General features: G+C 56.7%; 1 protein-coding gene across 1 annotated transcript in view; it reads right to left on the bottom strand.

Annotated features, from left to right (window-relative positions):
• The window catches only part of COL15A1 (collagen type XV alpha 1 chain), a 109,770-nt gene that overhangs the window by 15,594 nt on the left and 70,066 nt on the right, over positions 1–24,110 (bottom strand). Inside the window, exons 17-31 of the mRNA XM_058302620.1 lie at positions 20,440–20,475; positions 19,930–20,070; positions 19,692–19,760; positions 18,895–18,930; positions 18,707–18,790; positions 15,615–15,680; positions 13,279–13,314; positions 11,116–11,178; positions 8,931–8,999; positions 8,791–8,826; positions 5,601–5,654; positions 5,441–5,500; positions 4,038–4,106; positions 3,914–3,955; positions 1,159–1,204 (exon numbers count right to left, since the gene is read on the bottom strand). Coding sequence (XP_058158603.1) covers positions 1,159–1,204; positions 3,914–3,955; positions 4,038–4,106; positions 5,441–5,500; positions 5,601–5,654; positions 8,791–8,826; positions 8,931–8,999; positions 11,116–11,178; positions 13,279–13,314; positions 15,615–15,680; positions 18,707–18,790; positions 18,895–18,930; positions 19,692–19,760; positions 19,930–20,070; positions 20,440–20,475 — 907 coding nt within the window. The remainder of the gene's footprint in view (positions 1–1,158; positions 1,205–3,913; positions 3,956–4,037; positions 4,107–5,440; positions 5,501–5,600; positions 5,655–8,790; positions 8,827–8,930; positions 9,000–11,115; positions 11,179–13,278; positions 13,315–15,614; positions 15,681–18,706; positions 18,791–18,894; positions 18,931–19,691; positions 19,761–19,929; positions 20,071–20,439; positions 20,476–24,110) is intronic.

Raw genomic sequence — 24,110 nt, forward strand, 5'->3', positions numbered from 1 at the left:
AAGATACACCCACATCTCACAAGGCCCCCAAAACAAGGAGCTGCTGGAGACTGAGGACCTGGCCGGCTCCAAGACCAGACCGCGGCCATGGCCAAAGGGGCAGTGAGCGCCACCACCGACACGGCTGCTCCAGGAGGGGACGGGGCAGATGGCCCACGAGGAAGGAGGGGGACGGCCAGCTTGCCAGGGGCTGCCTATCTGGGAAGGTCTGTCCCCTGTCCTTCCTTCCAGAGGGACCCCGGGGAGAGGGCACAGCTGGGGAGCTGAGAAAGCACATCCGGCTCCACCTCCACCTGCCTCCAAGGTCCACCTTGCCTCAGAGGACAAGGGATGGCCTTGAGTGGGCTCTGGCACTGAGTCTTAAGACAGCCTGAGCTTGCACCAGAAGGAACTGGACAAAGCAGGGCACCGGGCAGCCACAGGTCAGAGCCAGGCCGGAGGTGGGCATCAGAGAAAAAGGACCTTCCCCACTGAAACCGCAGGAGGTCAGACTGCTCAGTCCAAAGCGGGACAGACGGCGTGCCAGGCCATGTGGGCACGGGACGAGAGCCCTCGCGCGGTGCCGCTGTCCACCTCTCGGCCTCTGGTGTGTGGCAGGGGAGTCGGGTACACCTGACACCCGGCAGATGCTCAGGGCCACTGCCTCAGAGGCAGCACCGGGCGGGCCCTCGTTGAAATGCAGCTTCCAGGCCAGCAGGTCTGGGCCAGGGCCCCGGGGTCCACTCACAAGCGCACAGGCGCGGCCAGGGCTGCCGGTCCAGGAACGCCCCGAGCCCCCGGCCCTTCTCTGTATTAGAGTCTTGGTTATGTTTAAAAGAGTTATTTCCGTCTCCCAGCTTCTAGGGGCCAGGGCGGCAGGCACAGCATGGGATTCACTGTGGGCACAGGATGCCATCCAGCGAGGAGCGGGAAGGTTTTATGAACGAGCTGAGGAAGGACGGGCCAGCCCGAGGGCTTGGCCGAGGTGTGGACGTCAGGAAGGCGTGTGGTGAGGCCAGGGGCTCCCACTCCCACCGCCAGGGCTCACCCCCCAACACGCAGCCAGCCAGTCCTGACCACCTAATCCGCACCCACTACCAGGCAAGCGGAAACTGCCTTCCTCAGAGCTATGGGGGCCAGGACATGTCGCGGAGAAGAGAGGGCGAAGGGCCTGTGTACCGTGGAAGGTGATGAGCTCTGAGTTCCCGGGAAGAGTGGAACCAACCTGGAGAGAGAGGAAGGAGGGTCAGAGAGCGCAAACCCCGCCCTGGGGACATGCGGCAGGAGGGGCGAGGTCCCGCAGTCAGGCCTTCCTTTGGCTCTGGAGTCCCCAAACTCACCCCCAGCCACCAGCTGGCCACGTGTAGGTCCCTCAAGCCTTCAGCTGGGAGGCCCATCAGGGACCTGGGCTGGACACAACTGGGTTTGCAAAACCCAGCAAAGGGAAGCCCAGAGCTTCAAGGCAACAATGGCCGCAGCATGGCTTTGGCCGATTGGGAGGCTTCTTGGGCTCCTTTCTTCACCATTAGGCTCGATCCACAGTGGGGGGCAAGTGTCCTGGGCTGCGGGACCCTGCCAGGAAGCTAGACCCACCAGGGGTCTTGCTACTGTGTAATGACACGCAAGCATAACGGACAGACGTGAACTGCAGCGGTCATTAATAAGGGGATGTCATCACCGGATCTGGGGAGCCAACCAGGACTCCCTATTACGTGCCAGGGGTCTGGGGGCTAAGGTAACCTTCCTTACCCATCTGCTCCCAGATTCCTGCTTTGCCTTGTCTATTAAAACAGAACCCCAGGGAAGTGGACTTGGCCCAGTGGCTAGGGCGTCCGTCTACCACATGGGGGGTCCGTGGTTCAAACCCCGGGCCTCCTTGACCGTGTGGAGCTGGCCCATGGGCAGTGCTGATGCGCACAAGGAGTGCCGTGCCACGCAGGGGTGTCCCCTGCATAGGGGAGCCTCACGCGCAAGGAGTGCACCCCATAAGGAGAGCCGCCCAGCGTGAAAGAAAGTGCAGCCTGCCCAGGAATGGCGCCACACACACGGAGAGCTGACACAACAAGATGACGCAACAAAAAGAAACAGATTCCCGGCACTGCTGATTAGGATAAGAGCGGTCACAGAAGAACACACAGCAATGGACGCAGAAAGCAGACAACTGGGGGTGGGGGAAGGGGAGAGAAATAAACAAAAAATAAATCTAAAAAAAAAAAAAAGCAGAACCCCTGCAACCCGCTCCCACGAGCCCAACTTCACCTTCCCCCGAGTTGACAGGAAGGATCTGAGGGATCCCTTTGGAGCCACGATCCCTCTGCTCCTGGGTGGAGGGTCGAGGGGTCACCAAGATAAGATGGGGTGGGGTGGGGGGAACCGCCCAGGAAAACCATTTCCAAGTTCAGACGGAAGGCGCAGCGCCAAGCTGGTAACTGCGGCTGGGTTGAAAAGGTCCCTCCCCTCCACGCTCAAGCTGCGTAGGAAGCAGCTGGCACTCCAAGGGGCTCGTGAAGACTGGATGAGAGAGGAGGCGTTTCCGGTGGAAAATGTCCATTTTTAGAGCTGGACAGGAAATGTCCAGGCAGGCAACAGGAAATCAAACAAGCTCACCTAAAATGCCCAGAGCCCTTCCCTGGCTTAAGTCACCCCAAGCCGTGGTGACTGCAGAGGGCCCTAGCACAGGTCAGGGGCACCCCGGGTACCCTTGATGGGCCCCTAAGGGAGGTGGGTGCTGGGACAGGACAGGACATCCCAGGCCTGCAGGGGGGCTGGCCGGGAGGGACTCTGGCATCGGCTCACTGGGAGACGGCGAGGGGCCATCTGGCTGTAGCCCCCTTCTGTCCCATAAGGAGGTGGGACACAACTGTCTCCCAGGGACGTCCTCCAGCCCTGAGATCCCAGGCTTCCCCAGAGAGCTGCGTCCTGGGTGGTCGTGTACACAAGGGGATCTGCCCCCTCCTCCCAGCCCAGCATTCCCAGGCGCCTGGCTGAAGACTCAGAGGTCAGACAGGGCTGTGCGGACGTCTAGGCAAACCCTCAGCCAAACTGCGTCATTCTCCAGCCGGTCACCGCCTCCACAGGCGTCAGCGAGGACCCCACTGCACCGAGTGTTTCTCGATCGTATTAATAACTTGCACGCTCCCGAGAGCAGAGAACAGGCCTGCCTGGCTCTCCCCCGTGTCCCCGGGGCCTAGCAGAGCACTGGCACTCGAGTATTTATTGCACAAGGAGAGAACATTCCCTCCCCACCCAAGACTCCTTCCAGAAGCAGGCTCTCTGGATCCGGGTGAAACGCCAGGGACAGCGCTTGAACTGGCACGGACCCTGGGTGCGCCCTGGCCCCCGCGGCTCCTCGAGTCTGTATCTGCCTGGCAGTGGGGAATTGTGAGTTCCGGCCCGCTGCACCCCTGCTGGATGACCTTGGACGAGCCAGTGGGCTTCTCTGAGTCACAATCTGGGACCTCATTCTAAAAGGAAGTGCTAATCCCTGCCCGCCCCAGGGCTGTCTGCGGTGTAGCAGGTCATCGCAGGGAGGGGACGGGCTCGGGTCGGTTCCAGATTGGGACCCCAAGTTCCCAAGGCAAAGACCCCCGGTTGGCATAACTTTTTTCCCCTCACCTACTGCATTGTTTTCAGGAGTCTCTTTTTCTCCCTTTTTATAACACTCTAGGCATGAGCTCGAGGTGGTTAACGAAAGGCCCTGCATTTTCAAGGGCGTTGAAAGAAACGCACTGCCCACGCGCCCCTTAGGGGAGCCAGCGCGTGTCCCCGGGTCCCTGATCGTAAGCTTCTAGTCCTGAGGGATGTACGCGGAGGTGACCGAAGGGCTCGGGCAGGACTGCCCGGAAAGACGGACAGACGGGGCCGAGGCCGAGGCGGAGCTTTTCCCTGCTCACCGCCCTGCCTCCCTGGGGACAGCGAACACCTGCCTACTTACGGGCGTCTTGCAGTGGGGTCGGACGGGTATCGGGAACACGGCCTGTGGGAAAGGGAACGCAGTGAGTGAGGCCACAGCCTGCCTGGTCCCCGGACGCGCTCCCCGGTCAGCGCCCCCGACTTACTCCTTTGATGTTAATCACAGCTCCAGGGGGGCCAGGAGGGCCCGGAGGGCCAGGTGAGCCAGGGGGGCCCTGAAGGGAGAAAAGAGGGGCCGACCTGAGTGCAGGGGCTTGCCAGCTGCAGGACGCTGCCCCCCAGGGCTCAGGGACACGATGAGGACAAGAAGTCCATCCGCCTCTCCCCAGATAGACTGGCCCCTCGCACGGGGAGCTTCTGCACTGGTGACCTCGTGGCATCCAGGGGAAGCCTGGTTGGCCAATGCAGGTCGTGAGGCCAGAGAAGGAAAGTGACCTGCTCAAGGTCACACAGCAACTAACAGCAGGACTGAGACTGGAGCCCAGATGCCGACTCCCAGAGCGGTGCTCTGTCGACCGGAAGCCTCGTGCCTGGCTATCCGCACGGGCCCAGTGTGGGGTGGGAGTGGGGAGAGGGTCCCCATGTGGTCTGATGCGTGTGAGAGAGCCTCACCAGGGTTGCCCATGGTGGCAGGCGGAGCCTGTGCCAAGCCGGCTCGCCCTGTCCGAATGCCAGGCAGCCCTCGCTCCTCCAGGCCCACAGCCCCAGCAGGACCCTGCAGCAGGAGGGTGGGGTGGGGGCTCTGACCAGCGGGACACCAGGGCGCCAGCCCTCGGGGAAGCTGTCCTGCTCACACTGAACTCGGGCACTTTCAGGGAACAGCTCCCATGGGCTTGCTGTGTGTGACGCCCCGATGCCAGGACAACTGAATGCTGGGTGCTGGGCATCCGATGAGATGGCGGGGTACCAGCGGAAGCAGCTGCACTTGCATCTGGGCTCGGTGCGGGGCAGCGGCGGCCTTAGGTGGGTCACTTAACTAGGGCATCAGGCCCCAGCTTCCTCTCGCGTAAAACAAAGACCCCACGGGGCTTTAGCACAACTAGGTGAGCTACTGAGCCTGAAAGCACCTGCACGGTGCCTGGTATATAGTAGGTGCTCACAGTGCTGGCTTCCTCCTTCCAGACACTGGACGTGCCACTGCCCCACAGGCTGCCATCTTGTGGGCTCTGCCTCAGTCGCTGGTCCACCTTGGGCATTCATCGGGGCATTTTTTGGTCACCTACTGGTGTGTAACATCTCCGGGGTGGTGCAGGAGGAGAATCAGAAGAGCTGGGACGCGAAACCAGAGTTCCCAAGAGCACCCCACCTCCTTCTGGGGTCCAGGTGGGGAAGTGAAGGCGCGCGGTGGCAGACACCCTCCAGAGAGCGAACCCAAAGACCGGCCTGCGCTAGCGGATCTCCGGAAGTGGCAGTGGAGGTAGGATGCTCCTGAATGTTCCTGAACGTTCCACCTTTGAGACCCACTCCCTGTACTGGGCTCTCTGTGCCCCCTTGCCTGAAGTGGCCATCCCACGGGGATGGCATGCGGGGGGGCAGTTGTGGCACTCACCGGCATCAGGACCCCGCGATCTCCTTTGGCACCCTTGAGGCCGTTCAACCCGGGACGACCCTGCAATCCCCACAAGACAATTTAGCAAACCCGTTGCCCCTTCATCAGCCTGGCCCATGTGTCCTCCCATTTCCCTCCAGTCCAAGTAACAGATACCTACAGGCCGTCCGGGGAGGCCAAACTCTCCTTTATGTCCTGGTGGTCCTTTGGGTCCCTACAGGCAGAACAGACACTGGATTAGGGAAAACAGAACCTCAAGGTCAGGGGAGATGGGGGGTGGGGGCTGTGCAGGGATGATGACAGCCTGTGGATAGGAGAAAGGATACGGCGTCAAGACGAAGCAACCCCCTGCCTGGCTCCTTGTCTCCCGGGCACTCTCCTGGCCCAGGAACCACCTGCTGATCCCCTGACCAATCCCCGTCCTTCTACAGGTTCTCCCCCACCCCTGACTCTGGACTCACTCCTGGCCAGCTAAAGAAGTAGTGGTCAGTAGCTCACAGCCTCAGCAAGCAGGTAGCCCAGGGCCAAGCCAGCGCAGCCTGTGGGCCTTTGTCTTATAATCCAGGGCTTCCCGTGACCCCTGTTCCAGTCCCGCAGCCCTGCCAGATAACCTGCTCTAGGATTGGGTTCCTGCCTTGCACCCACCCATCCCTAAGGACCGGCATCTCAGTCTGGTTCCCTGCTCCTCCAGCTGAGCTCCTGGGACCTGGACATGGCCAGTTCCTAGGCCAGTTTTCTCAGTCCACATGCTTCTAGAGCCACTGTCCCATTCAAAGCTCCTACAAAAACCCGTGTGCCTTCTGGTGCCCGGGATGGAGACTACCTGGCCTAGACCTCCTCCCGGTCATGTTCCACCCAGGGCTTGGCCCGTCCCCTGCCCTGTCCTGGGGATGACGACTGGTTTAGCCCGGAGCCATCCAGGTCCTTTCTCCCTGCTGCCATCGACATACAACCCAGCCCTCATCATTCCCTCATCATTCACGGATTCAGTATTTGCCAGTTCACTTCTCACTAAGATCTACTCGTAACCCCTACATCAATACTTGCAGGGCTTTTGAGGCCATTCGCAGACATGCGCAGAGTGGCAACAATTTTGAGTCGCCTGATGCACAAGCTCCCAGCAGAGATGAACAAGGAGAAGTCCTGCCTTCTTGTTTCAGCTCTCACAGTGGAAACAAGCATCCTTTCCACAGTATATTGAGTGTCAGGTTTCTCATATTTTCGTGCTTTTTTGGGGGGTGTTTTTACTGTTTAAAGTGGCCCCCAAGCGTAGTGCTGAAGTGCTGTCTAGAGTTCATAAGTGCAAGAGATCTTGAACGTGCCTTCTGGAGAAAGTACACGTGTTAGAGAAGCCTCGTTCAGGCATGAGTGGAGAGCGGTTGGCCGTGGGTTCCATGTTAATGTCTCCGCAGTATATACTAAGTAAGGAGGCTTAAACATGAACATAAAGCAAGTTCACATCTTGACCAGCTGATGAAAGGGTTGTGGCTAGAGGCTGTAGGAACCTCTCCCTCCATTCTCCCCAGGAGCGACAGTTCAGCATTCACTAGTCAGCGTCCGTGGCAACTTTGGAAAACGTAATTCCTACAAATAACGAGAATCGACTGTATACAGCCAGGCCCTGGAAAATGGCAACTGGAGACTGAGTTGAAGCAAGGTCTCGTGTTCCTCTAAGGTGAAGGAGATAGCCAAGAGGAAAGGCAGAAGGCATTAACAGGGCATGGCCCTGGGGTTGGCCCGTGCTAGCCAGTGCTTCTCAAACTCTGACGTAGGCAGGAATCACCTGGGATCTTGCCAAGATGCAGATTCCTGTTCCGTAGAGCCGGGACGGGGCCTGAGCAGTTCTAACAAACTCCCAGGTGATGCACTGCTGCTGGTCCTTGGACAACACTGAGAGGCCAGGCCCTAGTAAGTTCTACTGGCTGCTAGCGCCACCCTGGTCCTGACGGCAGCTTCGTGCTGAGTAGATGAAGAAGCGCCTTACATCCTGCGCCTGACAAGCTGCGCCTCAGCGGGGACAACTGGCACTACCATTGGCAGCAGCCCGAAGGTCACCACTGTGACTCAAGAGTGTTTGCCGTGGTATTGGAGCTTAACACGACACTCCCTCCATCTGTCTTAGCCTTCCACTATCCCTCTCCAGGGTGACCGTTTTGCTGACTTAAGGTACCAAAGGTCCTTCTAGAGATGGACCTTGGATGTTCTGGGCCTTTCATCAAGAGAAGTATCTCTTAGAGGAGTGTGTGGTCCTCTCTGTCCAGGCCTGAGGCCCGACTTCAACAGAACAAACCTGTACAATGCTCCAGCCCAAAACGTTTCAAAACTTTCAAGAGCAGGTTGTTCCTTGGAGGTAGCAGGTGGGGTGGAGAGCGCCTGGACTTAGATTCGGATCCAAGCTCTGCCATTTAAAAGGTACATGACGTGGGCAAGTCACCTCACCTCTTTGAACCTGGTTTCCCTATCCATAAAACGGGGTTTTTAAAATTCACCTCTTAGGGCTGTGAGGACGAAATGAGCGGACTTGTATCAGCATAACATCCGAGCAAGCGGGCATTCTCCACCTGCATTATCCCATGTTCCTTGGGGAGGAATATGTGTTGGGGAAGTTTAGGGTTCATGCTGGGGCGAACCAGAAGTTATAAAAACTGTTTAGCAGCCCAAAAGGGTCACAGATTCTAAGAGCAGCGACACCTAGGAATCTTTTAGTGCTAATCCAAGTGCCTCAACTGACAGATGGGAAAACAGAAACCCAGGAGGGAAGAGGGTTCGCCCGACGTCTCACAGCAAATGAGCAGCACAACCAGGACCAGAATCCAAACAGCCCAGAGAGATTTTGGGGGCTCCTTGAAGGGTTCCCTGTGCAACTAGAGATCTTCAGCTATGGCACAACTGCACGTCTCATCACCTCTCCCTCTTCCATCTGCTCTCCCTCTTCCAAGGCCCCCAGGCGCCTGAGTTCTGGCCAACGGAAAGTGGTGGAAGGAATCATCTTCCCTGTTCGCCCCTCTCCCACCTCCCCGCCCCCCCCACTGGCCTGCCAGCTGGGTGACGCCAGCACAGCCTTCAGTCCACCAGATGACAGAGCCACAGGGTGGAAGCATCCTGGGTCCCTGAGTCACTGCTTGGAGGAGAGACGCCCAAACAGGAATAACTTCAAGAACCAGAGCGGACTTTGCAAGCGCGGATTGTGTGAAACCACTGCGATTCTTATCTAATGGTGGTTAGCCTCTCCTCAGATGAGTGCATCTGCCACATCCTTTTTATTGTCAAGACTGGAGTAACTAATTGTCTAACCAATCGAGAACATGGGAAATTCTTCAAACCCCAGTTCAGACCTGGCTCAGGCTTACCATTGGTCCTGGGGTCCCGTGCACTCCAGGCTCGCCCTGCAAGGAGATACAGACTTGTCACTCAGAGGAACCCCGAGGCAGAAGCAAAGATGGGGCGCCAAGGCAGACGCGTGCTCTCGGGGACTGGGGGACGTCGTTACCTTTCTCCCCCTCAGACTCTCCAGAGGCACGTCCCCCGTCACGATGGTGCCCGGCTCGCCCTTCTCGCCCTGCAATTCAGAGGACCTTTCGATGAGGCTGGGTCTGCCCCCCTCCGCCTTCGCCCCAGCCCTCCACCCCGCCGCGCGGACGTGACTCTCGCCGTAGGAGCGCCGCTGCCTCCTGAGTGAACGCTCTCCGCTCCCCCCTCAACACGCCGGCAGGTGTGTCGGGTCATGGCTGAGGTGTCCCCACCTCTCCCCAGTTCCCACTGCCGACAGAGCTACACCTCGTGTCCGTCCCCCCAGATCTCCACCTCTTCGTCCGCAGTACCCCTCAGGGAACCCCTGGCACCCTTGGAGAGCTTGCTTTTCTAACAACTCAACTTGAAGCAACCGAAATTGGAAAAGCAGGTTAATGGCTAAGCACAAGAGGCCTCTCTCAGCACAGGGGTCTCGTGTCTCCATGTGGGATGTTGCCCCCCAAACTCCAGGCTCCCAGCAAACTGTCGGTCAGGCAGAGGTAGACCAGGTGTTGGGAAATGGAGAGAAGCAGGGACCCAAATCCTGTCCCTGCACAGCCATCGACCAACCCAGGGGGCGTCCCGGAAGAGGAGAGGCCAGGCAGGGAAATTTTCCATATTCCTCTTAGGCTTTGGTCACAAGCGCCAATGCTGGCTGCCGGGGAGCTGGGCGGACCACAGGGAAGACTCTCGGAGGGCTGGGGGCGGCCCGGGCAAAGGCTGCACGCCGGCAGGGCAGCCTCGTCTCCCTGCCCCCTGCCCCACGCCCAATACCTGAATCTTACCACTCCACCGGTGAGGACAGGCCGTCCTGGGCAGCGGAGAGCAAGAAGCAGCAAGCACAACAGTGTTAGAGGCAGAGCGGAGGCAGCACGTTTGCCGCGAGCGGCCGGAGCAGAGTTGCCCGGGAGCCCGGCCGGGCCTCTCCGGGTGGCAGGGGGTTAGAGGCTGGGGTGCCACGGGGTCCCTCCAGATCCAGCTGACCTCGCCACGGGGGACACAAAGCGTGCAAAGCGACAGTCACTCTTGCTTTAACAAGAGAGACGTGACCAGTCCCCTCCCAAGCCAGAGCCGCCCGCGCCCCTCGCATTCCTCAGGCCCCTGGGGACAAAAGCGCCCACAGACATCACCCCATGCAGTGACAAGCTCACTCCCTGGGGTCCAACAGACAGTGGAGCCTCTCTCCTCCCCCTAAAGGGTGAGCGTGGAGCGCTGGGGGAGGGAGGAGAGGGAGAAGCCCACTGTTCCCTCCTCTGCGAGAGCACAGCCACTACCGGGATTCCCCAAGGCCAGCCCAGGTGCTCCATGCACAATGCTCCCCTGAGCTGGGCACAGACTCCCCACAGCAGGGACCGTGCACTGACGGCTCTGCATGTCTGTCTCCCAGCGTACTAGTGCCCACTGCAGGAAACTGGCCAGTGCTCCTTGGGCGAGCCTCCGCGTCTGATGAGTGGGTGAACGGATGCAGGGGTCAACAGTCGGATGGATGAATAAATGAACCCAGTCTGTTTATGGATGTCCCCTCCCCCTGAGCTCTAAGAACCGCCCGGGACGGCAGACCTGAGAGGCACACAGAGAGGGGCACGCACGCTAGTTCCTGCCTCAGCTTCTAATTTCTAAATGTTAACACTTGATTCGTTAGTGACGCACTCTTTTATTCAACAAGCACTCTGAGCACCAGCTGTGTGCCAGGCCTGGGAAGTGCCAGAGCTATAGACAAGAAACGGGAGTGAAGTCTGCCCTCGGGGAGCGCCAACTCCAGCGGGGTGCCCACAGGGAGTGAAAGGATAGCACACGGGACGCGGGTTCAGGGAGCGTGGGGGCGAGTTCTCTTTCCAAGCGAGGTTGGAAACCACTTCCACCTCCCAGGGCCCTCCCTCGCCACGGAGGAACCTTGAGATTATGAAAGGGAGCAGCTGGGGAGTGACGGTACGGGGGTTCTTTTTGGGGTGTGAATAATGTTCCAGAATTTGATGGTTGCACAGCTTTGTGACTGTACTGAAAAACCTCTGAACTATACACTATAAAAGGATGGATTTTATATTATGTGAATTAGATCTAAAAACATTTTTTTAATTAAAAAAGTTAACAACTCTCCCCAGCTAAGGGGAAATTCTAGAAAATTCCAGAGCACCAACACATCCAGTCACCTGGGCCTCTCTTACCTGTTCTCCTTTTAATCCTGGAAATCCAGGCACTCCAGTGTCACCTTTTGGTCCTCTGGGGCCCTGGAAAGAATCATCGGAGGTTCTTTTTTATTCTCTTTTGAGATGAAAAAGCTTTAATGGATTGGAAATGCGATACTCAAAAAGAGGAAGAATGGAGAGCAGGTGTGAGTCATGATTAGCCTTGGTATTTGTTAATGTTAAGGAGCGCAGAGTGGTGGTCTAGGAGAAAGGAAAGCGTTTGATGCGGGGGGGGGGGGGGGGGGGGGAGCACCCCTCTGGACTTTGGTTTCCTCCCCCTGGGTGCTATGGAAACAGCCTCTTACCTGGCCCTGCTGCCTCTGCCCACCCCAGGGTTTCTCCAGGCCAGCCTGCACCACCCACGCATGCCCCTTGACTCCCACCTCTTCTCTATCTCCCCTCTGCCTATGGGATGGGATCCAAACACCCTAGACCAGCCAGACCTCGACACCCTAGACTAGCACCCCAACCCAACTAGTCAGACCTCAACACCCTAGACTAGCACCCCAGCCCAACCAGCCAGACCTCAACACCCTAGACTAGCACCCCAACCCAACTAGTCAGATCTCAACACCCTAGACTAGCACCCCAGCCCAACCAGCCAGACCTCAACACCCTAGACTAGCACCCCAACCCAACCAGCCAGGCCTCAACACCCTAGACTAGCACCCCAGCCCAACCAGCCAGGCCCTGACAGCCTAGACTAGCACCCCAACCCAACTAGTCAGATCTCAACACCCTAGACTGGCACCCCAGCCCAACCAGCCAGACCTCGACACCCTAGACTAGCACCCCAGCCCAACCAGCCAGACCTCAACACCCTAGACTAGCACCCCAACCCAACCAGCCAGACCTCAACACCCTAGACTAGCACCCCAACCCAACCAGCCAGGCCTCAACACCCTAGACTAGCACCCCAGCCCAACCAGCCATGCCCTGACAGCCTAGACTAGCACCCCAACCCAACTAGTCAGACCTCAACACCCTAGACTAGCACCCCAGCCCAACCAGCCAGACCTCAACACCCTAGACTAGCACCCCAACCCAACCAGCCAGACCTCGACACCCTAGACTAGCACCCCAACCCAACCAGCCAGGCCCTGACAGCCTAGACTAGCACCCCAACCCAACTAGTCAGACCTCAACACCCTAGACTGGCACCCCTACCCAACCAGCCAGGCCCTGACACCTAACTCCCTCTCCACCTTGCACCCCTGGGTGGGCCCTTTTCTCGCGCCTCTGTGCTCCGTGCTCTCTCTGCCCTGCAGCCCCTCGCAGCCCCCTCCCCGCCAGCAAGGCCTTTCCTCTCCCCTGCCTTCCCCTTCCGAGCTCTAAGCAGAGGCGGCCTCGAGTGCCCGGCAGACCCTGGGGTCCGGGACGGGCTCACGCAGCCTTGGCCTCTGACCTGCAGAGGCATTTCAGCGCTTTCCTGCTCTTCCACTCCCAGCAAGCCCCTGCCTTGTCTCCTTGGCGACTTTCAAATATTTGCTATTATTCTTTAGCAGCGACCCTCTTCCTTTCTTTCCTTTTTAAAAACAAATGAAGTCTTAAATGGAGGCCTAGTCCATAGGCGCCTGTCAGCGGCACAGGCCTTACTGGAGGGCGGAGGCCCGGGCCCTTCCATCTTCCTTGGGGAAGCCAGAACCACCCAGGTAGAGAAAAACGTATGCCGGAGGCCGCCGCAGGTCACGGAGCGGCCGGGGCGGAGGCCAGAGGCCCTCTACAGCCGCCCCTCTCTGTTTTTCCATGTCTGGTTCACATGTACTTGCAGTGTCATCACAGACATTTTCCTTTTAGAAAATGTAAAAAGTTCAGACAAGTATACAGACACAGAGAAGGCAATCACTTCGAATTCCACCGTCAGGACCAAACTCCATTTCGCTTCGATAAGCGCCTCCACGTTCCTGGAGGCAGCAGCCGCTGTCACCCGTGACCACTGGGGCGGAGGAGAAGCGAGACCAGGGCGCAGCAGGAAAGATGCCCAGGAGGGGTGAAAAGGAAGCTCTGGGAGACTCAAAGGAGGGAGGATCCCTGCCGGGAGGGTCACAGGGACGGGTCACAGAAACAAGATGGCACCAAGCTCGGCCATGCAGGGAGGAGGGGAGAGGGCGCGGCGGATGGACGCGAGCTGCTGGTACTTACTGGGAATCCTGGCAGCCCAGGTGAGCCCTCCGGTCCCTGTGACACACCAAGCATAATGCAGCGGATCAGGAGCGGCCTGTCCAGGGGGAGCAGGGACCCCATTCCTGGGGGTGCCTCCCTTCCAGCACCTTCCAAAGGCCTAAGCATTTCTCGCCCCCCGTCAGCTCACTCGGCTCCTTTTGTGGAGGAGGATTCTGAGGAAGGGGCCAGGCCAGAGCCCGGAGTCCCCCCACCGGATGCTTTCTGCTCCCCAGACCTCATGGGGCGATGGCGCAGAACCTAGGACCTCAATAAACTTCTTACAGAACAAGGTGTGGATCTCCGAGGCGTGGGCGCCAATGAGCCGGGTACTTGGAGGGTGACTCGGGTCTTAGGAGCTTCCCCCCAGGCATTTTGAAGCCTCCAGGGCACAATCTGTCACTCCACGTGGCCCCAGAGCCCTCCTTCCTACCGGCCCCAAGATACCTGCAGTCACGAAAGGCTTCTGAGTGCGACAGTATAGCAAGAACGAGTGTCGGCAAGGTCTCAAGGGGCTGCCCACGTAGTGGGGTGGAAAGGGGACCCCTGGGGCCCCAGGCCTCCCCGAGAGGAGCTGCCAGTGCGTGGAGAGAGCCTGACACACCCCAAGGGACAAAGGGGACCCTCGAGGGCCTGGGATCGCCCAAGGGGAGGGCGGCAACAGCCAGCACAGCTCTGCCTGGAAGAGGCGCGGCTCGAGGGTGGCACCATTGCATCAGAGCTGTCTAACCTTGACTTTCAGGCCGTCTGTGGTTTGCTACCATCTCCACCCTATCACCCCAAAGCCCCAACACAGCCCGATGAAAACCAGGGCCCTCGGCGAAAGGACTTTGGCTGGCTGGGTGGTTGACCTTAGGGTTTGATTAGGGGGTGTTTTTGATTATTTGTTCTCTCGGTTCATTTAGATGTCCACTCGGCTGGGCTACGGCGTCTGGCTGCTTGCTCAGTCTCTGGCCTGGACAGTATTTTGCTGATGGGATTTGTGCTGCAATCCGTTGGCTTGAAGTGAACGAGATGAGCCTCCACCACGTAGGTGGGCCACGTCTAATTAAGGCCTTAAGGGCAAAGAACTGGGGCTTCCAAGGAAAGAGAGAAATGATGCTTCAAGACCACAGCCGGGTTCCTCGCCCGCCCGCCTGCCCAGCTGCCGGATTTCTGGCTCAGTCCTGCGACATCCACCCCGGCCTGTGTTTCCAGCCTCCACCCGTCCTGCCCATTTCAGACTTGCCAGCCCTAAAGTCAAGAGAGCCAACTCCCAAAAACAAACCTCTCATGACAGAGACAGATGCCCCGTGGGTTCTGCTTCTCTGGAACACCCTAAGATATTTGGTAGGAATCAAGGGAAGAGTGCCCCATTGGGAGCTGAGCAGAAGAGAGTGAGGCAGCCATTAACCAGAGGTTCCTCAGTGCCAGATGAACCCCCAGATAGTTGCTGAAATCCTGGGAAGGGGCCTGAATAGTCCCCAGGACATGGACAGGGCCAACCTTAACGGGATCTGCAGGGAAGGGTGGCCCCAGTGGACAACTGGATTGCACAGCTCGAGAAGTATAAGCCTCTACCTTCACTTTGGCTTGGCACAGTGTGCCTCAGTTTACAAAGCAGTTTCAACTCCATCACCTCTTACAGGCTGTCCCAAAGTCTAGGGAGGTATTAGGAGAGAAGAGAATCAGAGGTTCACAGCGGTGCCCAGCAGAGCTGGAACTGGAACCCAAGGATCCAGAGGCCAGAGCTCTTTCCTCTTTCCCCAGATGGCCCCAAAAGATGCTAGAAGGTGCAGTGGGAGTTTACTGCACAAGCTTTGGGAGAGAGCTTCCTTCACCTTATATCCGGTTTTGCTGCAGACCAACTTTGGGGGTCTGCACAAATAATTTAACTTCTTTGTATATCAGTTTCCTGATCTCTAAAATGGGATAAAGGCTGGGATAAGTCATATTTCCTCCCCAGCCTTAGGTTTTCCTATTTGCACAATGATAACTCCCTCAAGGCTCTTTCTGTCCTGTGAAATGAGATATTGTGAAGTAAAAGCAGGTCCAAAGCATTGCACAGAGGTCAGTTTGTTACTCGTGAGTCTCTCACTTCTATCGCACACATTTCTGATGCCTTGGCGGGGAAGCTTCCACTGCACTGGATAAAACCCTCCCCCTGATCAAATCAGTGTGATGGCAACTTCTCAAAAACGCAAAGTTCTTTTCCCAGGCTCCTTTCACATATTCTAGCTCTAGGCTCCAGGGCTGTAGAGGATGCCAAGCCAACTGACTTGGTTCCAGCGGGGGTCTCTGGGGAGGAATCCCACTCTAGGGTAGCTGTGGATACGCACCGGAGGCCCGACGAGCTCAGGAATGCCAGAGAAATTCATGAATCCATGGGTGCTGTTGATCAAAGACTGAAAAGAGAAACACCGACAATGAGGACAAAGAATGGCATGTGTCCTGCCTGGCCCCTGGCAGCGAAGCTTTAATTAAAGTCACCCAGCACGGAGAGCACGGTGGGGGGCAAAATAACACGCCGAACCCACTGCCAGCGCGTCCGTGCCTCTCGTTTCTCATAAAACAGCCCTGAGCTGCTGCACTGCCTCCCTCTTGTGGAACGCTGCACAACACATCCCTGTCTCCTCTTTCAAAAATGTAAATATATATCTACACCCATAGGGAGTATACAGTGGTGATGCTCTGTGAATTTCTCCGTATTTGTGCATGTAGTTATTTTCACATAAATGGTTGCAGGTTGTATGCATTAGTCCTCAACTTGCTGTTTTCACCCAGCCATATAGTTGAAGGGCTTTCCATGGGGAATCGCTGGAGATCGGCATTTTTTATTCTGAGGGACTGCCCGGCGCTGTCCAAAGGGGCTATACAATTCACACCTCTACGAGGAGCCTACAAGATGATGTCTTCCCCACATCTTTATCCACACTTGATATTTTTTAATCAAATTTTTTGCCCCACGTGTCATACTTTTCCCAGTTATTTGGGGCCTTTTGTCTTTCTGTTACCAGAGTGCCATCCTTTCTCTCCAAAGGGCCACAGTTTTTAAAAATGTGACGTCCTAGTACTAAGTGGACTGCAATCTGGTCTCAGACACATTCAGCCCTCTCCAGATCTCCGTCGGTCCCCGCCCATCCTCATGCCCACTGCCCTGTGCCAGTCGGCTCCCTGCACTTTGGACACCCCATGCAGCCCCACCCTGTGCTTTGGCACAGCGTATCCCCGCCCCCTAGACTCTGGAAACCCCATCCTCCAAGCCTACCCGGTAAAATCCCTGTGAAGTCCCTGCCCAAAGACACCTCCTCCAGAAAGTCTTCCCTGATCTCTCCCATCCCAAAACATCTTTCCTCCTTGCCCCCGAATTGCTGTCCCTTTGCATCTCAGTTATGTCTATTCTCCCTGACTGTACTGGGGGCTCCTTGAAGGTGGTGACTGTGTCTTATTCCTCTTTGCACCCCTGGGGCCTCGCATGAGCCCTGATGCAGTCAATGCATGTGGGTGCTTGGGAATGGAGAATTGCATGGCAGGTACTGGGTGCAGGTACTGGGGCTCCAGAGATCAAAGGACCCCAAGGGCCCACATGGAGGACACAGACATTAACAGGCAGTTGTGGGTTCAACAGCATCTCCCCAAGATAGGCTCACATATCAACCTCCATATTTGTGAGTGTAACCTTATTTGGAAATAGAGTTTGTGCAGATATTCTTACAGACAAGGTCCAATGGGATTAGAACAGGCCCTAATCCCGTGTCACTGGGGTCCTTCGAGGGAGAGGCAAATGCAGTCAGAGATGCAAGAAGAGGGCCGTGTGAAGACACAGAAACCGGGATGGTCGGTGATGTGGGAGGAGAGGGGTGAGGGGGGTGGGGGTATATGGGGACCTCTTATATTTTTAAAATGTAACATTTGAAAAAAAAAAAGATTGAGAGAAAAAAGAAACCGGGATCCAGCTGCCAAGGAGTGCCTGGGGCCACCGGAAGTCGGAAGGGGCCAGGAAGTTGGGGGCGCAGCCCAGCTGGCCTCACCCTCGGGCTTCAGCTGTGAGAGGCCGCATTTCTGCCGTGCTAAGCCCTGGGGCAGCGCTGGCCCTGACCCCAGAGGCTGGCGCTCCACCAGGACCCCCGGAATGTGGGCGGCCTCGCCTGCAGTCAGACCCCACCTCACTGGCTGCCCCATGAAGAAGGGTCGGGGCAGGGTGGAACGCTTCTTCCTCCCTGGAGGTGTTTCCGTGACAGGAAGGGAGCTCTTTTCCTGTAACCCCAGGCTTCCCTTGCCCTTTCTCCAGGCTGGCAGGCGGGGGGCCGTCTGGGGCCACGGGACGGGCCGGCTCAGCTCCGCACCCCCGGCCTCCCCTGGGGAGCTGCCTCCAGGGAGCGCGCCCTGCCTGAGGGGGACGCCGGCACGCCCTCTGGGCTAAGCCCTTCAACTTGACCGCGATCAGGACTAAAGGTGGCATCCGGCCACCGTCTTCCTCTTTGGTTTCACTCCTCAACTTGTTCAGAGCCTGGCTGGGAAGATGGGGCCCCTTCACGAGGCCTCATCGCCTCTCCTGCCCCTCGTGAAGCAGGCCACACAGGCAATCAAGAGATGGACCGGAACCTGGCAGAAAACCGCCCCCTTTACACATGTCCTCCGGCACCCCCAAGAAGGCAGCCGGAAGAACGTGCGAGATTCTCCCATTCAGAACGGGAGTTCCTCTGGGAGGCGAGAAAAGCCCTGGATATTCTCCAGGGGCCTGACCATTGGGCCCTCCCAGGAGGTTGAGGGGTGGAGTAACCAGTCAAAACAGCGAACAGCTGGAACCCCTCCCATGCCATTAGCAAAGGGGCAGAATAATTAGTGGTTTAAAAAGCAAGCACGAAGCCAAATCAGTCTCTTGCCTTCTCCCCTCTTCCTGCTTTCCTCGCCTGGCTTTCGCCGTGTTTCCCTGCCACGATGGCCGCACAAGTAAAACCTGGGCGTTTTTCATCTATAATGGGGAATTGTAATCTCTAAGTTGGCCCTCCTTATCACTCTTCAGCCCCTTCCTCTCTCTGGGATCCATGATCTGCTATTTTCTCCCATTTCTCCCATTTCTCTTCCCTCCCTACCTTACTAAATTACTGGCCTAACCAACGTGGCAAGCCTTGAAATTCATTTCTTGCCGCTTAGCCAAGAACCTAGACAAAATCCAGCAACGCTAGGCTGCTTTTTGAGTTGTCTCCCAAATGCTGCCAACCAGGAGAGAAAGTTCTGGAAGCACCACGTGAGAGGCTGGTGGAAACAGGGTAAGAGCAGGCAGGAGGGGTGTCCTGGCAGGTGGATGCTCCAACACGTGATGCCTGTTACCCAGCAGCCCAGAGGAAAGCCAAGGCCTGGACAACTGCTCCCCCTTTAGCACAGGCAGAAAGGAAGGGAGGCAAGCTGGGACCTGCGCGGTACTCACACTGGACAGGACCTTGATGCGCCCCGGCGGCCCCCGGGGGCCGGGGGGCCCCACGATGCTGGCTCCATCCATCCCCCTGTCTCCCTGTTTCCGGCCGAGGGAAGAGAGGAAAGCGGCATTGTACATGGATAACGCCAGAACCAGGCTGGGAAGTCCTCCGCCCTCCACGCCTCAGTCTGTGACCTCACCTTGGGTCCCCGGTCTCCTTTTTCTCCTTTAGGACCCTGGCAAAACGAAGAAACACATAAATAGCAAATTCTCTGAGCTGCTTCCATGCGCTTCGCCTGTTCTCCGCCCCTCCCCATCTCACCCTCCCTCCCTAAACTCTCCCACTTTGTCCCAGGCAATGGGAGGAAGGATGAGAAGCAAATTCGCCGTGCAGAGCGGAAAGGACGGGCCGGGGCCCTCTCACGGCGCGGGGTGGTGGGTCCCTGGATCCCCAATCTCAGGGTCCTCCGCATCTGGGGGACAGTGCTGTCTGGCTCCATCGCGGGAGGGGCCGTGCTGCTCCCTCTGGAAGTGGGGTGCTCAGGCCCAGAGCCCACTTGACAAGATACTAAGACCAGGGGGCCGATCCCGTGCGGGCAAGGACCACAGCTAAGACCAGTCCTCCCGGGCCAGGGGCCGTGGGAAGCTGCTGCTTGTCCTGCTTTCTGAAATGGCACGAAGGTGAGGACCGGATGGGGCAGCAGGGGAGGCAGTGACGCAGAGAGGCAGAGCGGGGCTGGAGAAAGAGAAGAAGGGAGAGCGAGAGCGAGGAGGAGGTGGGGAGAGTTTCAGGTTTTCCCACATGACGTTCTTTGCCCGAGCTGCTCAAAAATATAGCTGTCAAGAGCGCCTGGTCTCGGCAGTCACAGCTGGGGAGCTGGAGGCGCACAGAGGATGCCGGATGGAGAGAGGCAGAGCCAGTTGGAATCTCGGGGCACCCTCTTTCCAGCAGGACAGCCTGACAACCCTCAGAGAAAGGTTTCAAAATTCAACCTACACTTGAAGCCGCTGGTCCGGAGACTCTGGGTTCACTCAGCAGACTGGTGCTTCCGGAGCCTTCTGAGTCCTAGGCAGGGAGAAAGCATGAGACCCCCCCAGATCCAAGCACCGGTTCCCAGGGGCCTACCTGGGCGGGGGCACTGCTGGGGGGTGTGGGGAGGTGTGTGGGGGGGGAAGGGGGCGCCCTGGGGCCAGCCCAGTCCTCCTTTAACCACCAAAGTGTGGGGGGCAATTACCTCAAATCCAAGTCCCAGGGCACATCCAGGGCCTGGGGGCCCGGGGGGTCCAGGAGGCCCCGGGGGACCCATGATCCCGGGGGTGCCAACTGCTCCGTTTTCCCCTGGAGAGCCTGGTAGGCCTCTGTGGCCCGAGTCGCCCTGCAGGGAAGAGGACAAAAGGCATTCCGAGGGCTCCATCACGAAGGAGTCAGCGGTCGAGGGGGCGCAAGGGCGCGGGAACAGCTGCCTTGCCCTTGACGTTCCACCCGATAGGAAGCCTTTCCACGCGTTTGAACGCACTTGTGAGGAGCGGGCGAGGCGAGGAAGGAGGCCAGCAACAAGGTTTTTACCCCCCCACCCCGAGCTGTTCTGCCTTCCCTGGCACTTCCTTTGAGGCGTTTCCCTCTGCTCAGTGACATTTATGCATTCAAAGATCCAAAACTCCCACCCAGCAGTCCAATTACAGTAAACCAAGAAGGCAGAGAGAGCAGAGCAAGGAGCAGAAAGCGTTTTTTTTTACTTTTTTACCTTTTCACCAACTGAACCATCAGGGCCTCTTGCTCCCTGTAAAAGAACCCAGGGCCCGTTAACACGGACGTCCTAAGGTACACTTAGAAACCACGCGGCCGTTCTTAACGGGCTCTGAAGGAACAGGATACTGGAGTGGGGCTCTTTCTCTTCCGGTTTTGGTAGATGCCTCAAAGCTGAGCCTTCCGAGCAACCGAGTTCTCATCTGTTCGACGGAATGCCGAAAGCTTGAGTAACCGATCTCTCGACTGCTGGTTGGAGATTAACAATCTTTGGAGATGTCGGGGGGCTGGGGCAGTGTCCTTCCCCAATCCCCCCCATGAAGGAAGTAAAGGGGGGGTGCCCCAACTCTCAGCCAGGGGGCTTCAGGAACTCAATATGACTCTCTTGGAGTTGGAGAGACACGGGGAATGACCAACTCTCTTCTGGAAAACTCTAAAGACTGAGTGGCCTCCGGGGAACAGAGCGGGGGTGGGTTGCATTGGAGCAGGCTAGAAGAGCCCGAGCAGAGGCCACAGGACAGGTTTCCCACAGAGATGTGGACCCCACAGAGAGGAGCCAGCTGTGAGCCCCAAGCCCAGGACCAGCGGGGAGGGCTGGGGAGTCAGGAGGGGTCGGCCACAGGAGACACAGCTCTACCACCGGAACCGGGGTCGGGACCCCAGCAGAATTTCAGAGGAAACTGTAAAAACACCCACAAGAGTTGGGACCAGCAACTGCACGGCCACAGGGACAGGACTGACCCTCTTCATCACGTTCCTCCACCTGAGACGTGCCGTCCCCCCAGCCCTTTCTCTGGGCTAGATTCCCCTTCCTATACCAACCCCATAGGAATGATGGAACGAGGAGTCTTAAAATGGCCATGCTCGGAAACAAGCTGGGGAGTCACAGCAGACCTGAAAAGGTGAGGAAGGTCAAAGGGAAACCGATGGGAAGCTGGACAGACACCTCAGTCACAGACAGAAACCACAGGTAGAGAAGCAGCCAGCAAAATGGTGAAGCAGGAGCAAGGCGTGGCCTCTGATGGGGAGGCAGGTTGAAATTCTGCAGGGCGGCCGAGGGGTCGAGCCCTGCCCATCACCCCCATCTTGCACCCACTCCCCACTCCTGCCAAGGGGCGGCTAAGAAGCCTCGCTCCTACAAGGACAGTAAGAGTTGTCCACTGAGGCAGAGAGATCGGACAGTCCCAGGTGACTGGGAACCCCAGGAGGTCCAGGGGCATCTGAAACTCAGAAGGTCAGCTGCGGAGGTGCCTGGTTTGATGGCACATTGACTCCACCCTGTCCCCTCTGGAAGGCTCCAAGTCTCAGACGTGGCTACTGCTCAACTCCCCAACAGGTGGTACAAATAAAGACAGAAAACAGACGAAGGAAGAATGCCAATTTCAGAAGCAAACCCATGTGTGGAAAAGCAACACTACAAAAGGGAGACAGCCAAGTCAACAATAGAATTTGTACCTGACGGAAAAGTTGATAGAACAACCAGTCAGGACCTTAGGTACACAACATGTGTTCTCAGAGAGAAAGGAGAGACTATTACACTCATGAGACAAGGACAAGCTACTATGAAACAAGAATAGTAGTTATGAAAAAAGAACCAGAGATCTTGGAAATAAAAATATATATCTGTTGATATAAAAACTCTATGAAGAACTCCATAGAAAGAATAAAAAGATAGAAACATCTGAAGAGAGAATTAGTGACAAGAAAGATCAGGTTATAGAATTCTCCCTGAGGTCAACTCAAGAGAATGAACAGCTGCAAAGAATGACAAGGGGGAGATACAGAGGGCAGAACTGGAAGTTTCAATATCTATTTGAGTACCAAAAGGAAAGAACAAAGAGAATGGAAAGAAAGCAATATTTGAAGAACTAATAGCTGAAAAATGCTGGAAAAAACATGGAGTTCCAAGATTAAAAGGCCCCCAGGGAACAAGAAGGATAAAAGGAAGTTATACTGGGAGTCGGGGGCGGGGGGAGGCATTTTAAAACAAAGAAAGAAAAAAATCCCAAAGAAAGAAAAAAATCCCAAAATCTGCCAAAGAAAAAACTCTGATGGCCTTCGATAGACTGAGAATCAGAGATCAGACTTCAAGTTAGCAACATTGGATGTGAGAAGACAATGGAGGATTATCTTCAAAATGCAAAGGGCAAATGGCTTGGAACCTAGAATTCTATATCCAGCCAAATTATTACTCATGGGTCAAGGTGAAATAAAGGCATTTAAAAATATGTACAGTCTCAGAAAGCTTATTCTCCAAAGATCCTCTCTGAAAATATTACTAGAGGATGCACTCCAACAAGGATAAGTAGAGACATAGTATGCATAAAGCAATGAAAAATGTATCATATATTACTTTCATAATTAAAAATTAATTTTTAAATATGATTAATACGGTGTTATTGTCCCCCTATGTTACAATGTCCTATAGCCCTGCCAGAACACAGTTAGAAAGCCAGGGGCCTCAGTGCTTTTGCAGGTCCCCTCCAGCTCGGACCCTTTGAGGCTCTAGCCAAGGACGGGCCTAAACAGAGCTATCAGAGGAAATGAGGAAGGGAAGGCCATGATGTGCCAGCCCCACACCACTCGAGAGCAGTCAACGCACAGCTCCCTCTCTCTCCATGCCCAGTCTGGAAAACCTTGCTCTTCGCCTCAGTATGTGATAAACTCCCTCAAGGAACTGGTTGCTCTGGATCTGCCAGGCGACGCTGGAGGAGGACACGTGCTTCAGGTCTGGGGGCTGGGACATGGCTGGGGCCTGGGACGGAGCCCTGCTCTTACTGTAGCAGCTCCTTTCTTCTCCTGTTGGGTGACCCTGCCAGCCTTGGCCTAGGAATGGAGACAGCAGGGGGTGTGGGGGGTGAGCCCTGGGCCTCGTCAAGGAAGCACCAGCCTCTGAAGGCAGGAAGGGTGTGGCAGGAGCGGCACTGGATTTCCATACTTAAAACCCACTTCAGACAATTGCCTAGAAAAGTCCATGTGCCTGGGTGAGAAGGGAGGCTGATTTCATTGCAGCTTAAGTAGAATGAATCCAGTCAGTTAGGGAAGGCACTGCCCAGACAGGTAATGAGCTCCTCGCCACCAGAGGTGTGCAAACCGAAGAACAGATCTGGTGAATGAGGAGTCAAGGATCAGGTGTATCACTGGATCTGATGCTGTGTAACATCCTGAAATTGTTCATCTCCTTCCACGTAGGTTTTCTGTACTCTACACCTGGGCGACTATTCTGGGTTGAATTGAGTTGAAGCCCGTGACCTGTGAATGTGAATTTACGGGGACACGGGGTCATCGCGGATGGAATTAGTTGTTAAAATGCAGTTGGCTTGAGTGGGGTGGGCCCTGACCCAGCACGGCTGGTGTCCTGGTGAGAAGGAGAGCAGTCAGCAGACGGACCCCAGGGAGAAGACCGCACGAGGGCGGAGGGGGCGTGCAGGGCTGCACGCGGTGACCAAGGAGTGCCGAGGATGACCAGCCACCACCAGAAGCCAGGAGAGGAGTGGGGCCCAATCCCCCTCGAGTCCTCCGAGGACCCCTCGAGTGCCGGCTTCAGGCCTCCTGAGCTGCAACGGTGCGTTTCTGCTGCTTTGAGCCACCCAGTTGGTGACACTTCCTCACAGCTGCCCAGGACACTGTAATAGCCAGGTTCCTTGGTTTGCTTTGTTTTCTTTTTTT

This window comes from Dasypus novemcinctus, chromosome 8 (assembly GCF_030445035.2).
Source record: "Dasypus novemcinctus isolate mDasNov1 chromosome 8, mDasNov1.1.hap2, whole genome shotgun sequence".
Lineage (NCBI taxonomy): Eukaryota > Metazoa > Chordata > Mammalia > Cingulata > Dasypodidae > Dasypus > Dasypus novemcinctus.